The 23,675-nt window shown below is 38.5% G+C and overlaps 1 protein-coding gene across 3 annotated transcripts in view; it reads left to right on the top strand.

Moving 5' to 3' along the window:
* The first annotated feature begins 2,534 nt into the window (after window positions 1-2,534).
* MYOT (myotilin) overlaps window positions 2,535-23,675 on the top strand; it is a 28,806-nt gene continuing 7,665 nt past the window's right edge. The window contains exons 1-6 of one of the 3 annotated variants that reach the window (XM_055142827.1): window positions 2,535-2,651; window positions 10,880-11,440; window positions 17,057-17,231; window positions 18,447-18,551; window positions 22,187-22,236; window positions 23,309-23,441. In XM_055142827.1, the coding sequence (XP_054998802.1) occupies window positions 11,085-11,440; window positions 17,057-17,231; window positions 18,447-18,551; window positions 22,187-22,236; window positions 23,309-23,441 (819 nt within the window). In that variant the 5' untranslated portion in view covers window positions 2,535-2,651; window positions 10,880-11,084. Of the gene's footprint in view, window positions 2,652-6,361; window positions 6,419-10,879; window positions 11,441-17,056; window positions 17,232-18,446; window positions 18,552-22,186; window positions 22,237-23,308; window positions 23,442-23,675 lie in introns of those variants that run through there. The other 2 variants (XM_004609888.2, XM_055142826.1) reach the window with 2 other exon arrangements.

The following is a 23,675-nucleotide window of genomic DNA, read 5'->3' as shown; positions in this document are numbered from 1 at the left end:
CAGATAGTTGGGTACCAGAGACATTTCTGTAGGGCACTAATCCATTTTGGGATTCAACTGGGCGTCTCTGGACCAGGGCTGTTGGTGCACTAAGATGGCACCCAGAGGCACATTGTGGGCATGACAGCCAGGTCCACGAGCAGGTAGGGAGCCAGGGAGGGACAGCCCGGCACCTCTGCCACCATGCAGTATGGAGATTTAGTCCTGGAACCCGCATACCTGGACCTTGTTTGTGGAAGCTCTTGGTCACAGGGATTCCATTTGGAGTAGGCTGGGAGAGTGCACCTGCTCCTTCTGGGGTGCCCTGGTGAAACTGGCTTGGTATGGGGTCCGGAGAGATCTCCGGCCCTGTGGTGTCTTCTGGGACTCGCTGCTGTGTCTCTGGCTTTTGATCTCTTTCGAGATTTATTTATGGGTCTCTGAAGCAAGGCCAGTAATGGGGGTTACAGGGTGGCACTGGAGTTGGTTCGTGACAATAACTACCAGTGGCTTCCATGTGTATTGGGAAATGTGGGGGAGGGTGGAGGTGGGGGGAGTAGCCTACCCCAACTCCATGAAAGCCTGGAGATTTCAGTCACAAAACCCTCATACCCAAATTTTCAGCAGATTATATCTTGGTAAGGTCTGTCCTGAGACGGTGGAGTCAGGCCAGGGTTATGGCGGCAATTTTGGATTGTGGAAGCAAGCGGATACAGGAAGCTTGAAGGCACAATTAGGCTGCTGATGCACTCGCCTCGCAGGTATAGACTGACCTGTTGGGAGCACCATGTCCCCAAAACTTAAATTTTTAATTATTTTTTGATGCCTCCTATACCAAGATCCCAGAAGTAACATAAAGCAGTTAGGTAAGGGGCTGGAGTGATAGCACAGCGGGTAGGGCGTTTGCCTTGCACGCGGCCGACCCGGGTTCGATTCCCAGCATCCCATATGGTCCCCTGAGCACCGCCAGGAGTGATTCCTGAGTGCAAAGCCAGGAATAACCCCTGTGCATCGCCGGGTATGACCCAAAAAGGAAAAAAAAAGGCAGTTAGGTAAACATAGCAACACTATTATTCCTCATACTCAGAACTGATATATATCTCTCATAAATTCACCCAAAAATATTATAAATATTGACATTATTCTCCTTAAAGAAAGAAAGATGTTTTGATAGATTTCTCTTTGTTTGCTTGTTTGTTTGGGGGGCATACCCAGCAGTGCTCAGGGTTTACTTCTGGCTCTGAGTTCAAGGATCACTCCTGGCAGGCTCAGTTGGCTATGTGCAAAGTAAATGCCCTACCCATTGTATTATCTCTGTAGTCCCTGATTTCTTATTATAAAAAGTATGTCTTTAAAAAAAAGGTATGTCTTAGCAGTATCAAGACACTAGTGTATGAACTGTGAATAATTGTTTTGGGAAATAAATCAGCACCTCTTCTGGAGAGGTAAATATAAGTATTTTTTAAATTGAGAATATGAAAGTATCCACAGTCAAGAACTCAGACATTCTGGATTGACCTGCTATCTGTAACTAACCAACTTGCTGATCTTAATGCAAATATGATACACATGAACTAAATTTTATTAAATCCCAATGAGATTTAGACAGAATTTCTTTCTCTCTCTCATTCTTTTAGGTATCCAGATTAGAAAATGTCTCTCTGACACTGCCCTTGAAATATGTTATAGAAATATCAGGGTAAGTACATAATGTGCTTGTGCATTTGCTGCATATGATTATAGGTTCCATGTGATTCTGATTTAAATATACAGACCAAAAATCCTCTAAAATTTCCCAAACAAGGTTTCATGTGGTTATTTGCTTTATAAATTCTTTCTCTTTTTGAAGGAGGTGGGGTAGGGGTGGCCCACACCCAGCCTGGTGTTGGGGGATAGCATGTGATGCTGTGGATCAAACTCAGGACACACTGCAGCACACTAAAGCATGTGCTTCAATCCTTTGTGCCATCTCCCCAACCCCAAGCTTTACAAAGTATCTTGTCATGATAATTTAGTTGTTTACCAACAGCCTAATCACCAGGCTAAGACTAGAAAATTTAAAGTGAAATTAGGAGCCACAATCCATTAATAGTTGGTGAAAGGAAAAACACTATTATGCAAATCAAGAAAAAGATGAGTATTATAGGTAAAAACATGCTGTATTTAAATATGTAGATATGTGATCAAAATCACATCTGATATTTCTTTCACTGGTCTGCATTTGATTTTACTTCACCCACAAGATAAAGAAGAAAACTTCTTCCCTTTCCAAAGGAAATCTCTACTTTGATTATCACAGAAGATTCTGGGGAGTTCAAATGCACTGCAAGAAATGAGGCTGGGTCTGCATGTAATCAAAGTAAAGAGAAAGTATAGTGAAAACCATTCTATTTTTAATAGGAATTTTATTTATCATTTCATTCCATTTTTCAGAAGGAAAAGAACTAGAGAAATCAGAGGGCCTCCCAGAAGAAATTTCTCCTCATGAAGAAATTTACTCCAAAACCAGCCTCCGTTCCCGGGAGGAATGACGACTACTCAATGGATAAAAATCCAAATGACAGTCCAAGAAACCTTACACCAACTACTCCTACACTAATTAGGTACACTGAACATACGATCCAGTTTCACTGCACCACCAATGAAAATTTTTGCAAGATACAAGCACAACGGTAAGGACAGAATAATTCTTTTTTTTAAAAAAATATTCCTGGTTCTGTAACTAGAACAGTGACTGCGATTAAGCGTCTGCCCTTTGACAGCGTGTACTCAGATGAATCACTTTCACTGTCTTTTCTCTCATACCCTCCCCATCAGGTATTTCATCATGACTAAAATAGTAAGTCATGTGAGTAGATCTACATAAGGGTTTGTTACAGACACTTAGTGAAGGAAAAGAATCATTAATGCCAAAATGGCACCTGGTTTTGAATAAGTGAAATCCTTTCCCAAAAGGATTTAGAGCCCTATTTCAGTACAAATAAGTAAAGTATTTTGTGACACAGGTTTTCCTCATGGTCAGTCTTAGTTAGGATACAGATAAAATCCTTGCATTTAGAGAACAAATGTTTAAATAGGAAGATAACCCAGCAAGTGAATTTGCCAAACAGATAATATTTAAATCAAAAAAATATACCACAGTCCTTTCTCCCCAACACAAAGATCTAAAGTAGATAAAGGGTTTTTTTTTGTTTTGTTTTGTTTTTTTGCTTTTTGGGTCACACCCAGCGATGCACAGGGGTCACTCCTGGCTCATGCACTCAGGAATCACCCCTGGCGGTGCTCAGGGGACCATATGGGATGCTGGGATTCGAACCCGGGTCGGCTGCGTGCAAGGCAAACGCTCTACCCGCTGTGCTATCACTCCAGCCCCCGGATAAAGGTTATTTTAAAAAATTATTCTAGGGGCTGGAGTGATAGCACAGCAGGTAGGGTGTTTTCCTTGCATGAGGCCGACCCAGGTTCGATTCCCAGCATCCCTTATGGTCCCCCGAGCACCGCCAGGAGTAATTCCTGAGTGCATAAGTCAGAAGTAACCCCTGTGCAATGCCAGGTGTGGCCCAAAAAAAGCAAAAAAAAAAAAAAAAAAAAAAGCCAAATTATTCTAACAGTATCTAAGACAATCCAGTACACACTTTACCATCCTAATTTTACCTTCAGGTAAATTTTAGATTAAATATCTATAATAATAATTAATAAATCAGCATGGGGGGAGGGAACATTCAGCTACGATCAGGACTTATTCCTAGTTCTGTGCTCAGGTATCCCCCTAGTGGGGTTTGGGAGGCGTGTATTGTGCCAGTATTGTACCCGAGTCAGCTGCACGAAAAGCAAGTGCCTTACCCACTCTATTCTCTCTCCAGCCCCAAACTGGCATTCTTGAACATTCACTTAGCACAACTAAAAAGATATTGATATTTGAGGTTTCTTGAGTTGTGTTTATGTCTATTGAGTGAAAGAATACCACTTTGAAGATTATAGGACTAATGAATGGGGAACATTTTATTTATTTCAGGTCAGTATGTGTTGATTACTGAAGTTTTACATATCATATGAAAACCCCACTACAGCACTTGTGATTTGAAGTAACCATTTTTGCATTTGACTCAATCTTAATATTCTTCTGAAGTAAGAAACAACAGTGCAGTCAAATAGTAAAAATGTTATTTGTTAATTAAATTAATTTGGTTAATTTGTGCTCCAGCCCCCAGTGTGATGGTAATTTTTAAAAAGGAAAGTAAATACAAGGCTGAGGAGGTAGAGCAAGTGGTGTAGAGTAAAAGCCTTGCATCTTTGAGGTTCTGGTTTCAGTCCCAAGCACTGTATGAGTCCCCTTCAGCCCTTAGCACCAAAAGCTCCACAATGGGGGTGAGGGGGGTTGCAGGGAGTAAATGGAACTAAAATTCTTCCTCAAATGTAATACATTTAGAACTTGTCTTTCAAATGAGGGGTGTGGATTTAACCATTTGTCTTAGAACTCTTCTCTACTTGGGTAGAAGGGTATATGTCAAAGTTTTAGGAATTAAAAGACCTCACATCTAGTATCTCCTCTTCTTTGTCCTAAATAAATTCTATTCCCTTCCAGAAAAACCAAGTATCAGTCACATAGATCACACTTAAAGTGCTTCGAATAGTGCATTACTCAAAGTAAATGCCCAATATATTGGTTATACATGTGATTTTATTATGTCACTTGCATTTACATTTTATGCCTAATTTCATTGAAAGGCTCTATTCCTATAAGTGGAATTTGAAAACCACTGAGAAATACTCTGGATGATTTCTAAAATATGACTTTGTAGACAAACAACTACTCCTCAAGACTAGTATGCTTATTCCACTAAGACTGGGTACCCACACAGCAATTATCAGTCTTTCTGAACACCAAATGTTAATCTGGTCAGCTGTGAAGATTTTTATATGGTCAGAAGTGCTCAAATATCTATTTGCTGCAACCTAATGTACATGATAAATCAAGACTGAAGTACACATGAGGAAAGGGAATAAAGAGATATGCTTTAAATCAGTGTTTCTCAACCTTTTCCAACTGTTTTTTTTTCCTGTCACCTCTGTTTCCTTCACGTCCCACTTCCTTCTGTGACCCCCTAGTCTCATGCAGTAGCCAACACACTGACATGATTTTCACCCAGGTCGAGAGTTCCCTGAAATACCCTGGGGTGAGAAACCCTGCTTTAAACAACAAAAGCATACCAAAACTAAAGTCAGCAAGTGGTGATAATTTCCTCTGACTGGCCTAATTCTCAAGCCACCTTAACCTGCTCCATCACATCTGCCGACCTGCAGCCTTCTTTCTCAGCATTTATTTGCCTATACAAAAATGCAACATAAATACAAAGATGGCTTCCTTGATAAAAAGAGAAAGGAAAAAGAGTGAATATTAGGAGCGAGCGGAGATCAAAGAAAGAACTTACAGAAAAGAGCCCCAGTTGTTTAGATTACTCATTTCATTTGTTTCCCATCTTAAAATTCTTTTAGAATACAGGTGCAAGGCCAGGGACTGGAGAGATAGCACAGTGGGCCAGGCAACTTGGGTTCAATCCCTAGCACCCCACCATGTGGTCACTCCCAGCAGGAGTGATCCCTAAGAACAGAGCCAGGAGTAAGCCCTGCGCACAGTCAGGTGTAGCAAAACAGCAACAAAGTACAAGGTCAAGGAGACATGCCATACAGAATGAGAAAATTTGCTGAGATTAACTTATGACTTTCCAGCTTCCTCGTGACACATCACCATGACCCTTTCCTGCCTTTGACCACACTGTAGTCACTTTCTCCTTTTCCTTAAAACACACTTCGACTCCCAGGCCCATTTTACAAGAGTAGGGAAGAGGAGAAGCCTTCGTTTTATTTTATTTTATTTTATTTTATTTTATTTTATTTTTGGAGAAGACTTTAAGTGAAGAACTATCCTATAAAATGCAAGCCAATTTGAAGGTCATCCCTCACTGGTCTTATACTTCTGGAGAAATATTACAATACAGAATACCAGTCATAGAATGCTATTTCCCTCTTAGTAGAAGAATCTAAGAATTGTCTCCACCACAAAAAAGAAAATGAGGGTTGTTTCTGGGTTTTTTTTTTATTTTCCCCATTTTCCAATTCATTCCTTTTTCTGTTGCTAAAACTTATAGTCAAAATTCAGATCTAAAATAGAGGCTGCAAGAGAAGCATGTATAATCCCACTTCTTAAATATCATTAAGACATCTGAGATATTGTTTAGATTGTGGACTCTTACTTTGACATGCCAGCATAGGTAGAAGGACAGGCAAGCACATCAGATGTCACTGTTTGGCAGCTGATAAAAGTCACTGGCGCTATAACCCTTAGCACAGAGCCACTAGATTAGTCTGTGAGGGAAGAGGATGGCTCTTCCTTCCCTTCTCTAGCTGGTTAAACCCAGCTGGCACTCTGAAACCGCAGGTAAGTCCCTTCTTTATTCCTGTTACAATTTAGGGTTTTGTTCTTATATTTTGTTCAAATTAAAGGAATTAATACAAAGGTGATCTTCAGATGAAGTTTGAAAGCCACAACATGGCAATGGTATTATATAAATGTTAGAGAAGAAAGTGATCTATTCATTTCATTGAAGCTAAAAGAACTTAAGAAATGGTAAAGAGAGTTATGTGTCATTATTTTTAAGTCATCATTTTTCCTTGAAAAGGCTACTTGGTCTGACTATTATTGTGGTGATGTCCTATCGTTTCCAAATATCCTCTAATATCCTCTCAATTTTTTGTGCAAGTCTGGGCTGTAATGGGGAAAATGCTGTAATTTTCAATAGGGAGCTATTTTATTTTTTAAATTTTTAAAACATAACAGTATTTAAATAAAATGATAGTAAAATACAATCTAGTGTAGAATCAAAGTGTTGAACAAAACTATAATCATAACAAAAATTTTTGAGTATCAATAGAATTTTACTAAGTCATGAAAAAATTAAACTTTCAACAGAATGTATTTTAAATTGAGCTTTTAAAAAGCTCGGTAATTGCTAATCATGCAGGCGCATAAAAAATATACAGGAGAGTTAAAATTCATAAAAGTGTAAGGAAAAATAGGAAACTTTTTGAAAAGTATTTACTGGTTATTTGTTTCATTGTATTTCTTGGTGATTGAAATGTATCTGAAAAATTTGCCTACTCAGACTGTAGAGAACAGTACAGCTGGTACAATTCTCTCCTGGTACTATTCTACCTTGCAACCGACCAACCAGGGTTCAATCCCTGGCACCTCATTATGGTGCCCAAAAGCCCTGCCAGGAGTGAAGCATAAGCTCAGAACCAGGAATAAGCCCTGAAAACAGCCAAGAGTGACCCAAAAAACAAAACAATAAGTAAATAAATTCGCCTGCTCAAAAAATAATTTAGGAATCAAACTCTGGATTCAAAAATGGAATATAATAAATCCTTAACTACAAAACCACTTGCCTAAAAATACTAGAACTAGTGTTTTAGATTTTTGGGGGTTTGGTTTTTTTGGTTTTGGGGCATTTAGGGTTTTTTTTGAGAGAGAATCTAATTAAAGTTTCTCTAGAGAAAGACCTAATTATTTCCCATTTCTAAAATACACTCCAGAGGGGATTGGAGAGATAGTACAAGTGTTAAGTCACTGCATTGCACACAACAGATACACAGCACCACATATCATCCCTTGAGCACAAAGCCAGGAATAAGACCTGAGCACTGCCAGGTGTGGTCTCCACACCAATATAATAAAAACCAAAAAAAAAAAAACCAATAGAATTCACTCAAGAAAGAAAAAATGGCTCATAGAGATGACATACATACTCTGCATACTAGAGAGCCAGTCTGATCCCTGGTACTACATGATCTCAAGCACACTGAAAGTGGGTCCAAAAAAAGGCATATTTTTATTTTTTTAACTATTTCAAACTTTGTAAATGATTTATTCAACTATTCTTGACCAATACAAATTATTTAGATCTTGTTTCCTTGAAAACTATAATATTTTGTGTATATGAAAAATGTTACTAAATTCTGTTTTCCTGAATTCCAATTACTTTTTTAAAAATTTTTTATTAGTGAATCACCATGAGGTACAGTTACAGACTTACAAACTTTCGTGCTTGTGTTTCAGTCATACAATGCTCAAGTACCCATCCCTCCACCAGTGTCCATTCTCCACCACCGATGATCCCAGTATCCCTCCCTCCCACCCCCTATCCCATCCCCCCACCCCATCCCACCTTTGTGGCAGGGCATTCCCTTTTGTTCTCTCTCTCCTTTTGGGTTTGCAATAGAGGTGTTGAGTGGCCATCGTGTTTGATATACAGTGTACTTTCAGCGCGCATCTCCCATCCCAAGCGGGTCCTCCAACCACACTTTACCTGGTGTTCCCGTCTCTATCTAAGCTGCCTTTTCCTCCAGAATGTGAGGTCAGCTTCCAAGCCGTGGAGCAAATCTTCTGGTACTTATCTCTACTATTGTTAGGTGCTAGTCTCTCATTCTGTTACTTTATATTCCACGAATAACTGCAATCTTTCTATGTCTGTCTTTCTCTTTTTGACTCATTTCACTTAGCATGATTAAACCACTTATATGCAAAGGTCATGACTTCATCATTTCTAACAGCTTCATAGTATTCCATTGTGTAGATGTACGAAAGTTTCTTTAACTAGTCATCTGTTCTTGGGCACTTGGGTTTTTTCCAGATTCTGGCTATTGTAAGTAGTGCTACAATGAACATATGAGTGCAGATGTCATTTCGACTATATTTTTTTGCCTCTCCGGGATATATTCCCAGGAGTGGTATTGCTGGGTGGAACGGGAGCTCAATTTCTAAGTTTTTGAGAGCGTCCATAGTGTTTTGCAAAAGGGTTGAACCAGTCGGCATTCCTCCCAGCAGTGTAGGAGAGTCCAAAAAGGCATATTTTAATGAAATAAAATATACTGCAAATTAAAGTGCTTGCCTTTATGAGGCTGAAAGTAAAAATTCTAGCTTTTTAAGTGCTCTTTTACAAAAGAATCTTTCTTGTTCGGAGGAACTCCCAAACAGTGCTCTCTTTTGGGAGACAGGGGCACACCCAATTCTCAGCCAGTCAGGCAACTCAATGCAAGAGCTCAAGGATACAAAGATGCGATGCTAGTCGGGTCATGTGGTTCCAGGGACCATCTGGGATAGCCTGGCAGTGCCTAGGTCCTTAGGGGTATAACTGGAAGTGTTTGGGGACCTCCAGGGTTATATCCGACTATGTTCAAGAGATCATGTGGTGCTAGGGATGAAACCAGAGTTGAAGGCTTCAAAGCATGCACTCTAATACCAAACTAATTCTCCCATCCTACCTTGTCTTCTGAATAAAGGCAAAATCAGTATTATAATTTACATTTTATATACTCTACATAAAGCCCAAACATTACCCTGCTTAGATTTAGATACTAGTGGAGGAAATTGAGGCAAGTATAATCTTTTGAGCCTGAGTGCAATGGCAGATTATTAACCCAAGAAAAAAAGAGGAGTATACCCTAGAAGTTAGAAGAGAAATGCAGAGCTAAGAGAAATGGCACCTATCTTTTCCTGGTGAGACATGGACTAACTTCACAGTTGCCTCACTTCCTTCCGTACTTCTTGTTTGAACTTCAGAAGAGAAAACAACTTCCAAATTAGTGTAAAATACATAGTTAACAGGTAAAAGTAATATAAGAAAAACTATAAATAACTAAGAGAATATAAAAACCCATAAGCAGGGAGCATAATCAATAAAAGTTCTGATTTAGTATCTACTTTGGAATAATGGCCAATTTGGAATCAAGAAAGGAAAAACCGGGAAATAAATAGTAAAGATATACTCAAAGTTGACAACAGTGAACTACAGATGTTCTATAACTCTACTTTATGAAATTGTTAACGGTAAAGGAGCAAAATACTGACATTTTTAACAAAAGAAGCACGTCACTTCCATTGATTTACAAAACCGTATTTATTACATATCATCAGGATATGAAGTATCTGGTATACCAGAAGTTTTTTCATTGATTGTGCTGAGAAATGGAAAGAATTCTAACTGAATAGAAGCTGATGTTTTCAGCAAGTCCTTGAATAACCTTATTTTAGTCAACATCATTTCATCATAATGCTGATTAAAAATAAAGAAACATTGAACTAAATTAAATGAGATGTTATTCAAGGACCCCGTTTCCATAAAACTACATTTTTTAACATTTCCATTAATGTACCAAAAATTTTAAGGGAAGATTTATCACATATTTAACTGCCATTGATTTTAAATAATTTGATCTTTGTGGCTAATGAAACTCTATGTACCGTCTCAGCAAAAGCTAATATATTGAGTGACATCACAGAAATTCATCTCCTATCTAACTATTTGGCAAACTCAACCTTTGTGCCTCTATATCTTGAAGTCCATGGACATGCTTTAAGATGTTTCACTGTGTTTCACTGTGATGGGACCAGTGAAACAGTTTCACATTCACTGATCACAGGCAAGCACAAGAATCCAAGTTCAAACCCTAGAACCACGTGGCCCCCAAGCACTATCAGGTGTAGCCTCTGAGGCCCTCAATACTTCTGTACCATCTTGGGCCCAAGCATTAAATCATCCAGCTAGGTAGGGCAAGAATCAACAGGGGCAGCCTCCAGACCACCTAACTGCTTGGGAGGAAACTTAGCAGCACCCAAAAGAACAGAGAATCACTTGAACAAAGATACACTAATAAATATTTTTAAAAGAGTTTTATGCAAAGAGAGAAATAAAGAAGGGGAAGATAAGAGCAGTAAAGTCCTATCTTGAAATAAACTTAGAAACACACAGCTCCAAAATGGGAGGGAAATGTAACATCTTAGAGACATCCAACAATATTGATATCTACGCAAACGTAACTAAGTTATTTTTTCCTTTACAAGGAACGATATTCTTCAAGAGAAAGTCATCCCATCAGAGCCTGGAGCACGTGATTCCCAGGAACTCAACGAGGAGCGGCAGATCAAGGTCTCTGATTCCTCGCAACTTTCTGTAATCCCACGCGTGCAGTCTCAAATCTGGAACCCTATCCCTCTGGAAGCAAATCACCATAGTTATAAAGTGGCTTCTTCTGTACTCCAGCCAAGCATGTTTAACTACGAACGTCCAAAACACTTCATCCAATCCCAAAACCTGTGTGGCTCCAGAGTGCAGACTCCTGGACCTGAAACTTCCAGCTTTTCCAGCCAGACCAAACAGTCTTCTATCATCATCCAGCCAAGCCAGGGCACAGAGCAAAGGTTTTCTGCCTCCTCAACAGTGAGCTCTCATATCACTATGTCCTCCTCTGCTTTCCCTGCATCTCCTCAGCAGCCTGCAGGCCCCAACCCTGGCCAGAGGGTAACAGCGACTTACAACCAATCCCCAGCCAGCTTCCTCAGCTCCATATTACCATCACAGCCCGATTACAGTAGCAGTAAAACCCCTTCCACTGTGGATTACAAGTAAGTGAGGATTATTTTTTTGTTTTGGTTGGGGTTTTTTTGGGGGGGGCGGGGGAGGACAAGGCAGGGTGGGGATGGGGAGGACACGTGCAAAGGAGTTCAGGGATCACTCCCTCAGGGAACCGTGTGGTTCCAGGGTACAAAGAATGTGGTATAGTTCTCTGAGCCATCTACCTGTCCCTAAATGAATTTTTTTTAATAAAAATAGGCGTGGAAGGGGAATATTGAGGGAAGGAGGTATGCTTTGGTTTATTCTTCCACAACTGAAAAGGCATTATAACTTCAAAGTCTCGTTCCACAATTCTCCTGGAACACAGTGAATCATGGACCTGACAGTTAAGAGTCATCTCACCCATTCCCCAGTGCCCATGAAAAGCTGAACCCAAAATAAGACTTCTAACTTCAAGTTCAGTGAACTACCCAAGTAGTTCCGAAAAGTTCTTCATTCTGTAAATCTGATCACTAAGATGAAGAACACCTGCCCGTTCTCGTAAGCTAGGGCTTCCTCTCCCTAAGCAAAAGATGAAAAGACACTGAAAAGTGTCTTAGTCTGTTCGTACTATTTTCCTCTCTGAATCCAAATACTCAATTAGCTAAAAAGAAAATCTGGAATGCAAACACTACAGGGTATGAACTTTCCTAACTAACATAAGAAAGGCTTGAATAAATAAAGGTCTGTGACCTTAAGATTTTCTTGGTGCTGAAAATCACTTTGTTCAAACTGGTTGGGTTGATCTAAATACAAAGATTACCTGCAGTCTTATGCAAGCATGAACTATTTCCGTAGTCCTAAAACTGTCCTAGGAGAACCTGATATGAAGAAGGGCATAGTGGTTGTGCTTATTTAAAACATGAACTAAATACTTTGTGCTTATGCAAACTTAGGGCTATCAGTTATCCTGTTTCTTGGCTAGCTAGAATATCAAAGAATTAAATCAGTGGCATCTGGAAAACTCTGATGGAATATGTTTTATTGTAGGCTTATCAACAGATTTGTTGATAGTCTTGCTAATTTCCCTCAGTCTTCTCTAGGGGCCGGTCTTTCTAGGGAGTCTTAATGTTGGTGACAACTCTGAAGCATCTGAGCACAGCAATTCACCTTGCAAAGAAACCTTTTCAGTATTTTTTAAAATAAAAACCAAAGATAAAAACAGTTGTTAGAATGTATACTAAGTCGAACCATTTGAAATGGCTAATAGTTAACTATTTAGCCTACAAAAATGGTATTGCCATAGATTTGATGAAACAATGATACCTTCAAGAATTGAAAGTCCTCCCAAATTTCTACATACCCATTATCACTCAATGTAAATTTTTATGAAACCTATCCAGAAAGCTTTTTCATTTAGTTTTCAATTATTTCTAAATTTCCCATATAGTTTTAAATCTAAAACAATTTTTTGACTATAATACTTTTCTTAATCGTTCGATCCTGTTTCAAGTTTCTGTCCAAAAAAAGGAAAGCTATCAAATAAATGTTTCTGGACCTCAGCTATGTACCTAGCTCTATATGGAGAAATAAGACAGGAAGAAAGGCAAAAATGGAAAGGATAAAAAATTAAGGCATAAGAGGTGCCCAAACCAAAGATCAAAGCTCCAGCTTTAGCTGTTCCATTTTCAGCAACCAGAGATAATTCTTTTAATCTTCCCATAGCCACTTGATACCCACCCATGTCCAACTGCACAGGGTGGAAAGCTCTGGCCCTTTGAACATTTCTGCACAACTCCCTCATTGTTAGGAAGAACTTATGTCTCCCCATCTCCTAAAATAATCTTTGGGTTCTGATCTAGAAAAGTTTAAAGGCTTTATTAGCTTTTCATCAAACCTTAGGCAGTCACTTCTTACTGATGTTGTTTTCTGAACCTTAACAAAACTAAGATTTAGGTGATAAAATTTTTAAAAATTATGAGTCAATGTGAAAGTATAACGATAGCTTATAAATATGAGTAGATGCCAGGCCCTAACACTTAAGTCATCTGTCCCTACACCGGTAAAAACAGGGATATCCAATGTATAAAGTTACTGACACTACATATATATCAGTAATTCTCAGGCTTGGTTCTCATCTTTTAGATTTCTTTAATATACTACATTATCTTATGGCAGTTAAAAACAGAATTATTTGGGGCCGGAGCAATAGTACAGTAGATAAGGTGCTTACCTTGCATATGGCTGATCTGGATTCAATCTCTGGCACCCCCATATGATCCCTTGAACCAACCAGGAATGATCCCTGATTGCAAAGACCTGAGCACTTCTAGGTGTGACCCAAAAACATAACAAGCAAAACAGAAACAAAATTATATAATACTAAATCTTTTTTAAAATTTAACATGTTTTATGTTAAAAGGACAACAAAATGTTACAAAGGCAGAGGGCATTAAAAAATAAGGTACTATAACTTCATATAGAGAGACAGGGTATCTATGAGGTTAAGACAGAATTTTTACCACTTTGACCTGAGAATTCAATCTTTAAAAAAAAGAGAGAAAGAAAAGAAACTCACTGTTTATTGAAATATGTGATTGACTATTCATCAAAACAAATCAGACTTTAAAAATTAACACAGAAAAACCTGAAGATCTAAAAGTATAAGGAGAAATATGCTGTCAATTTTTAAAACAATGCATATTAAATACAAAAAAACACTCAACAATTCAACAGATAGTATCTCTAATATCAAGACTTTGTGTTGAGGATGCCAATGATGAAGAGTAAGGTATCTTTTTTCCTTCGTATGATTATAATCTGGTGGTTAATAACCACAATTGCATTATTAACCCTGCAAAACTTAAAACTCTACCTATAAGTCATACTTACACTTAGCTTAAAAATTCTGGGGCTGGAGCAATAGTACAGCAGGTAGGGCATTTGCCTTGCACGCGGCTGACCCGGGTTCAATTCCCAGCATTTTATATGGTCCTCTGAGCACCGCCAGGGGTGATTCCTGAGTAAGTGCAGAGCCAGGAGTAACCCCTGTGCATTGCCAAGTGTGACCCAAAAAGCAAAAACAAAAAACTAAAAAAAAAATTCTTTTATTGGGGCCAGAGTGATAATACAGCAGGGAGGGTGTTTTCCTTGCATGTGGCCGACCCAGGTTTGATTCAAGAAATCCCATATGATTCCCAGAGTCCCACCAAGAGTGATACCTGAGTGCAGAGTCAGAAGTAAGCCCTGAACACCACCGGATGTGAGCCCCACCACCATAATAATTTTTTTACTGAGGCTAGATAGACAGTGGGTAAGACACTTTTCTCTTGAATGCAGCTGACCTAGGTTTGATCCCAAGTACTGCATATGGTCCCCCAAGTAACACCAGAAGTGATCCCTAAGTGCCAGGAGTAAGCCCTGAACAACAAAGGGTATGATCCAAAAAATTTTAAATATACGTATTTATTTTTGTGTGGGGTCACACTCAGCAGTGGTCAGGATTCTCTGGATTAGGTGCCCAGAGATCATTCCTGTTGGTGCTTGGGGAGCCATATGCAATGTTGAGGTCCAAGCTGAGATCAGCTGCGTGAAGGCAAGCACCTTAACCCTAACCCCTATGTAATCTCTCAAGTCTTACAAGTTCTTCTATTTAACTTCGTGAATATATCAATAGGAAGGCTGCCTCTTCTGGGTAATCAAGCATGTTTAAAATGATGGTAAACCAGTAATTGAGAGTAGTGGCTAGTTTTCCCATATTAGCTAGCACCCATAGGGCCCTATAAATTGGTAAAAGCTGCACAAAACACTGTGAAAAGTATGATTTATTAATATATCTAAAAATGCAGTACTATCTAACTACTCAATCCTGTAGTACAACTAATAGGAAAGCTCTGGGAAGGCAAGAATTTTTAAAAGAAAATTGAAGATTATTACATGAAATAAGCATGACAATACAAACTCTTCAATCGGTCCATATTTCTCATTGTAACCATTAAGGAAGATTAATTTTGTTAGTATAATTGTCATTTTCTAAAGATTTAATTGTTCCTAAAGTGTTTGTTACTTTAAAAGTTGATACTTCTGAATTCTCATAATGAAATATTAAACTCACTTTGTTCCTTTGATATAAACACACTATAAACCTTATAAGTAATAGTCTATATATTTTTTATTTTTTAACTGCATTACTGCCTTTCTGACTTTGATCACTTCCAGTAAGTAAACACGTGTTGAATAAACATTTTCCCTATTTTAAAAAAACTGGGGCTGGAGTGATAGCACAGCGGGTAGGGCGTTTGCCTTGCACGCAGCCGACCCGGGTTCGATTCCCAGCATCCCATATGGTCCCCCAGCACTGCCAGGAGTGATTCCTGAGTGCAGAGCCAGGAGTAACCCCTGTGCACAGCTGGGTGTGACCCAAAAAGCCTAATAATAATAATAATAATAATAAGAGTATACACCAAATTCCTCAACTGCTATTCAAATTTGCTTTCTTTTTCACAAATTTTATTCAGTTTATTATTCTTCCTCTAATTTCCCCATTCTTTCTCTAAAAATTACTTTAGCAACATTAATAAAACTGTTATTACAGAACACTTATTTTTTGGTTTTTGGTTTGTTTGTTTGTTTTTTTGCTTTTTGGGTCACACCCAGCTCAGGAATTACTCCTGGCAGTGCTTGGGGGACTATATGGGATGCCGGGGATCAAACCTGGGTCGGCCGCGTGCAAGGCAAATGCTCTACCCGCTGTGCTATCGCTTCAGCCCCAGAACATTTATTTTTTATATAATGCCATACTTGGATTTTCTGGAATTCAAAATAAATAGAAACTGGAAATAATAGTTTATTCTATAATAAAGTCAGAGACCATGGGCTACAGATTCTACTCAAAGCAACAGAATATCCACTAAATATCAATGGTTATTCTAGTGAATAGTTAAACAACCATCTCTGTGAGAAAGAGAATTATTTGTACTATTTATGCATTTCTCTGACCACTACCAATTTCAAACTATCAACATGAGATCACTGGGAGCTCAAAAGATGCTAAATATCAGTTCTCTCAATCCCGTATCAGTCAGTCACAAATCAAACTTGAGAAATTCAGTTTTTTTTATTTATTTATTTAATTTTTTTTTGCTTTTTGGGTCACACCCGGCAATGCACAGGGGTTACTCCTGGCTCTGCACTCAGGAATTACTCCTGGCAGTGCTCAGGGGACCATATGGGATGCTGGGATTCGAACCTGGGTTGGCCGCGTGCAAGGCAAACGCCCTACCCGCTGTGCTATCACTCCAGCCCCGGGAAATTCAGTTTTAAGATTGAAAGGACTTTCAAAGCTGCTACTTACTGTCACTTCTTTGAAGAAAATTCTCTGAGGCTATTCTCTTTAAGTCTAATCTAAATAATAACTCCTGCCACTTATTTTCACTTGCCAAGACTAAAAAGGAAAAAATTTTGATAATCATTTTATACAATGATTGGTGTTTTTAATAATACTAGCAATGCTGAGTGGCACAATGTGCCCGAAAGATATCAATTCTATTTTAGGTACATACTATTTTCATGAAAATTTTTTAACTTTTTTTCTTAATTTATTATAGTTTAAGTCACATTTTTTAAAAAGTTTTAACATTTATAGTTTTGGTGTACATAATTACCTAAAATTCTTTTTCTTTTTAAAGCTATCAACAACCTTCATTTCGCCAGTCTGTAAATGCTACACCATCACAAAGTGCAAATGCTAAGCCTGCACCAAGGACTCCTGACCATGAAATACAAGGATCAAAAGAAGCTCTAATTCAAGATTTAGAGAGAAAACTAAAATGCAAGGATAGTCTTCTTCACAATGGAAATCAAGTAAGAGAGATTATTTTGTATAAAAGCTAATTAAGCTGTATAATCTAATCTCAGTAAGAAAGTTATTTTTGTTTCATAGATCTACACCCATATTATCAGTAAGGAATAGAATTATCTAAAATGAGAATTATGTCCATATTTCTCTTATCTCATAAAAGATTTCCATATTTCTCTGCAATGAAATCATCTCTGGTTTTCAGTACTAAAAGATTGGTCAGAGGACAAGTATGAAGGGGGGACACTTGTATATTAGTATAGGGACTTGGTCACTCTCAGGAAGGTGTGTTATGCCTGAAAACCTACCATGAAAACAGAATGCCTAAAACAAAAAGAAAAATCAATCTAAATGATTTTATGAAATTTTTGTTTTAAGCACCACCCTCTCCATAACATGTCTGATAACCAAGTAACTAATGAAAGAATAACCTTGATAGCCTCCAGTGCAAGTTATTAATAAACAAATAGCTATAACTCTCATTATGTAACATACTATGTACACTGCTGCTCATCTTTGAAACAGTATTATAGGCCTTTAGTCCAAATACACTTAACATGTTAGTTGCACTGCTTTCAACCATTAGTTAGTAAGTATTCAGTGTTCAACTGAAAGTTCTCTCTAAACATGAGGCTGGAAAGATAGTACAGGAGGTGGGGTACCTGCCTTGCACGCAATCTGCCTGGGTTCAATCCCTGGCACAATATGATCCCTCCAACTACAGCCAGGAGTAACCCCTGAACATTGATGGGTGTGTCTCCCCTGCCAAAAAAAAGTGAAACAATCAGTACTACATTCAAAGACCAAACTAACTGGAATGTAAAGATTTCTGTAAAAATTTTGAAAAATTCTGTAAAATACTCTGAAAAATTTCTCCAAGTGAAGAAAAAGCTATTTTTTTTTTTGGCTTTTTGGGTCACACCTGGCGATGCACAGGGGTTACTCCTAGCTCTGCACTCAGGAACCACTCCTGGCAGTGCTCAGGGGACCATATGGGATGCTGGGAATTGAACCCGGGTCAGCCGTGTGCAAGGCAAATGCCCTACCCTCTGTGCTATCGCTCCAGCCCAATAAAGCTATTTTTAAAGCAAAGTAGTATGTATAATTCAACAGATCCAACAGTTCTCCTTGGTATTTTCCTTACAGTTTTAAGGAGTAACTGTACAAATAACTTTTAGTAAATCATATGACTAAATCCTTAATGATTTATTTCTTTAAAGAGATTAACATACGAGGAGAAGATGGCTCGAAGATTACTAGGACCACAGAATGCAGCTGCTGTTTTTCAAGCTCAAAATGACGGTGAAGCCCAAGATTCACCACAGGTAAGTTAGAATGATTTATCTACTTGAAGAACTTTTCCTTTGTGTTATTTTTAGTATCTGCTCAACTAAAGGCTTATAAATAGGAAATCATTCTGAAAGGAAAACCACTAATTTCTATATTTCATTATATATCAAAGAGAGGTCATGATGAATAGAATAAGTATATATATAAATATATATAAATATTTGTGTGTGTGGCTTTTGGGCCACACCCTAATGTGCTCAGGGATCACTCCTGGCAGGCTGGGTGGCCAAATGAGATGCCGGGGATAGAACCCACGTGGGCTCTATCTTGCTCTAAGGCAAGTGCCCTACCCACTGTACTATCACTCTCATCCCTATAAGTGTTTTATTTTTGTAAGTTTCTGACAGTCCTGACATCTGTTTATCAAAAGTCACATAGTCAAAAAACACCATTAGAAAGCTAATGGTATTACTTTTCATCTGAACATCATGGGTTTTTTAGAATGTTTTTCTACAATGTCTGCATGGACAGAAAATTAACAATTGAAAATCTTTAACAAATATATAGTTGAAACTCTGAAACAAATTATAGCCTTCTCTCAAAAGCTATTTATTTTTATCTGTGAGTGATGTTTTCAGTGTTTTAAAATATACTCATGGTACTAATGAAACATTACATTCTCTTTTGAAATTCCTATATTAAAAATGCTCTTGGAGGGGCTGGAGAGATAGGGCGTTTGCCTTGCACGCGGCCGACCCGGGTTCAAATCCCAGCATCCCATATGGTCCCCTGAGCATGGCCAGGGGTAATTCCTGAGTGCAGAGCCAGGAATAACCCCTGTGCATTGCCAGGTGTGACCCAAAAAGCAAAAACATAAAAATAAAAAATAAAATAAATAAAAATGCTCTTGGAAATGGAGAACTAGTACAGGGGGTAAGGCACTTCCTGGCATGTAACTGACCCTAGTTCAATTCCTAGAAGAGCATACCTTCCTATGAACTCTATCAGAAGAAAAACCAAAACACAGATTCCCCTAAAAGCAAGGCAAGAGTAAGTCTTTAGTAAATCCAGATGTTACCCAAGAACAAGAAAGAGTGAGAAGAAAGGAAGGGAACAGAGAAGAGGGGAAGGAAGGGTAAGAGAGAGAAGGCAGAACGCTACTTAATTTGTAATTAAAGCAAGCTGCTAAATTACAAAATGACAGACCTATTTAGTATATTCTAAGATGAACAAAAGCATTCTATACAAGTAAGGATTAACTCCAGGGAAGACCATGTGTAAAGTTACAAAGATTTAAGTCTCAGTTGTACAATGCTCGCACACCCATCCCTTCACCAGTGCACATATTCCACCACCAAGAATCACAGTATACCTCCCCCCAACCCCCCACCTCCCCAGCCCCCCACCTTGCCTGTGTAACTGATAAATTTCACTTTACTTTCACTTTACTTTTATTACATTCAATATTTCAACAAAAAAACTCACTATTATTGTTTGGAGTTTCTCCCCCCAAAGTCGGACCTGTTGAAGAGGAAGCATCACAAAAAGATTTTTGCTTTTGTTTTTTGTTTTGTTTTGGTTTTTAGATTTTTGCTTTTGTTAAATACAAGCAGATCTACTCACAGAAAGCAGACTCTTACAAATGAATAACAAAATAGAGATTAAAACACTTTAAATTACTAAAAAGAACTATGGAACAGTTCATGAGTTCACATGTTCAACTAAGTATGGAATACCTACCATGACCTGGATTCTGAATTTGGTACCAATTACACCAAGAATAAGCACTGTAGCACTGTCGTCCCATTGTTCATCGATTTGCTCGAGTGGGTATCAGTAATGTCTCCAATGTGAGACTTGTTACTGTTTTTGGCATATCGAATACGCCACTTGGAGCTTGCCAGGCTCTGCTGTGCGGGCAGGATACTCTCAGTAGCTTGCCGGGTTCTCTGAGAGGGACAGAGGTATTGAACCGGGGTCGGCCACATGCAAGGGAAATGCCCTACACTATGTACTACCACGAATAAGACACCAGTCATTCCCTACTGTATTAAATGACTCAAAGTAGGGGCTGGAGATATAATAATAATTTGAAATATTCACAACATATTAATTTAAAGTCAATAATGTATTATGTTTCTGATTCTTCAAAAACTTAAATGAGAGGCCTGAGTTCCATGAGCTAAGTGTATTACAGAATTGTGAAAAGTTTTGGGTTTTTTTTTTTTTTGCTTTTTGGGTCACACCCGGCAATGCACAGGGGTTACTCCTGCCTCTGCACTCAGGAATTACTCCTGGCGGTGCTCAGGGGACCATATGGGACGCTGGGATTCGAACCCGGGTTGCGCCCTACCAGCTGTGCTATCGCTCCAGCTGCCAATTGTGGGAAGTTTTTTAAATGACAAAATCTGTTAACATATTCATCCAAAATAATTTGTAATAAAATTTTCTATGCTACTATACTGTTTTTCAGATATGTAGGTAGGAACTGTATTTTTCATTTGTTTCCTACTGTGTCAGGGTGAATTATTCAAAATAGGCACTAAATATATACTCAATTAATTCTATTTTATTTTCCTCAACTCCTAATTTCATACTATAATAAAACTAATTTTCTGATGCTCAGTTTGAATCCTTAAAAAAAACCTGCTTAAACATATTGTTATTAATCAGGAAGTAATTAATGTTGTTTTTAAAACTTTTCTAGAGCCACACATATTTTCCATGGTATTCACCAGGATTGAATTCCAAGAGCTAAAAAGAGAAGTATTTTCCAAGTAACACGTGTTTACTGCTGTTGGTTTTGAGACGTAGGCATAATACCATGTATCTACTGCCAACACAAGTGACTTCATGTCTATTCCTGTTTTACTAAGGGACAATCTGTACTGTCCCATTTCAAATACACTAGGGACACATCATACTTTGTTGTAAAATGGTCATCTGAAAACTACTATCAATTCAAACTCTAATTTTCCTAAGTAATACTTGTTACATAGTCCAATTAATTCAAGGGTTTCCTGCTAGGCTATTATAGTAGTGCAATACATATATATGTGGACTGGAGCGATAGCACAGCAGGTAGGGCATTTGTCTTGCATGCAGCCAACACGGGTTCGATCCCTCCGTCCCTCTCAGAGAGCCCAGCAAGCTACTGAGAGTATCCCGCCCGCACAGCAGAGCCTAGCAAGCTACCCATGGCGTATTCGATATGCCAAAAACAATAACAAGTCTCACAATGGCGATGTTACTGGTGCCCGCTCAAGCAAATTGATGAACAATGGGACGACAGACAATGTTACATATATATATATATATATGTGTGTGTGTGTATATATATATGTATATATTATATATACACACATACACATACACACACACACATGTATGGCACTGTGCTCAGGTATCACTCCTGATGACACAATCTGGGGATCATGTGTGATGCCAGAGACCAAACCCAGGCTACCCGTTTGTAAGGTAAACTACCCACTGTACTCCTCTCTGGCCCTAGTGTACTCACTATATTTTAAATGCTCACAAGCTAAGTATATAGAATGACTGCAAAAATCTAGCAAAAGCAGAAGTGTTCTTTCAACTGCAATTACTTAATCCTCCCTTATTTAATGCTAACAACTGCAACTTAATATTCCAACTTTGCTTTTATTTCAAGCAGCACAATGCAGAACATGCACGACTGCAAGTTCCTATGTCACAAGTAAGGTAAATTTTCTTTTATTTTTAAAGATGTATTTTGCAACCTAAAATGCTGTAAACCTAAAAATATAGTATTTATAAAAGCTCTTTCATACACACCTTTTACAAAAATCAGTGTGAATTTTCTAATGTCCAATATGATGATCAAAGATTCAACTTAAATGGAACTCTTTTAATATTTTGGTCTAATTAGCCAGGACCACATTTCTACTAACAACTTTCTTATGGCAATCTAAACTCAATTTTAGGTGCTGGGATGATAGCACAGCGGGTAGGGCATTTGCCTTGCAAGTGGCCAACCCAGGTTCAACCCGAGCATTCCATATGGTCTCCCAGGAGGGATTCCTAAATGCAGAGCAAGGAGTAATCCCTGAGCATTGCCAGATGTGGCCCAAAAACTAAAATAAAATAAGTTCAATTCTAGTTACACAATCTTAGTACTTGATAAGCAATGTCCATGAAGTACTACTCTGCATTTTAATAGCTGTTTCATCGGGCTGGAGATATAGCACAGCGGGTAGGGCGTTTGCCTTGCACGCGGCCGACCCGGGTTCAAATCCCAGCATCCCATATGGTCCCCTGAGCACGGCCAGGGTAATTCCTGAGTGCAGAGCCAGGAGTGACCCCTGTGCATTGCCAGGTGTGACCCAAAAAGCAAAAAAAAAAAAAATAGTTGTTTCATCAATTCATGATACTATATATATATATATAAGAAACAAAGATGTATAATTTCTAGCAATGCTTCTAAATTGCTACCATTTCTTTTCTTTCTCTTTTTTTTCTTCTTTGGGTTTTTGAATCACACCCAGCAGCAGGGTTCAGGGATTACTCCTGACTCAGCAGTCAGGAATCATTCCTGGTGGGCTGGGAGTGGGGCTGGGGTGTGTATATGGGGATTAATCTGGGTCTGCAAGCCCATGCTACCACACTACACTAAGTCCCCAAGATCCCTCCATTGTTACTACACATCAGGTCAAAGAGACTATGAGGCTTCAAATATGATAGTTAAGCTTTGTTTGAGTGAAAAAAAAGAACATTAACAACTTTTCTGCATGGTGATTATTAAAATATTTTTTAGAAGTAGACCATCTTCAAGGGGAGATGTGAATGATCAAGACGCAATTCAAGAGAAATTTTACCCTCCTCGTTTCATTCAAGTGCCAGAGAACATGTCAATTGAAGAAGGAAGATTCTGCAGAATGGACTTCAAAGTAAGAGTTTTCAAAACAAGAGAGAAAATTAACGATCGGATACTGAATTTCAAAACTGCTTTTTTCCTCTCTATAGTTTGCTACATAGCTTGAAATGCAAGTAGAAGAGTGGATAAAAATATAAAATCTAGAAGGGCCGGAGCAATAGCACAGCGGGTAGTGCATCTGCCTTACACACGCCCGACCTGCATTCAATTCCCAGCATCCCATATGGTCCCCCGAGCACCGCCAGGA

This window comes from Sorex araneus, chromosome 6, assembly GCF_027595985.1.
Source record: "Sorex araneus isolate mSorAra2 chromosome 6, mSorAra2.pri, whole genome shotgun sequence".
Classification (NCBI taxonomy): Eukaryota; Metazoa; Chordata; class Mammalia; order Eulipotyphla; family Soricidae; genus Sorex; species Sorex araneus.
Note: the sequence above shows the minus strand (reverse complement) of the source record. Positions and strands in the feature narration are given on the sequence as shown.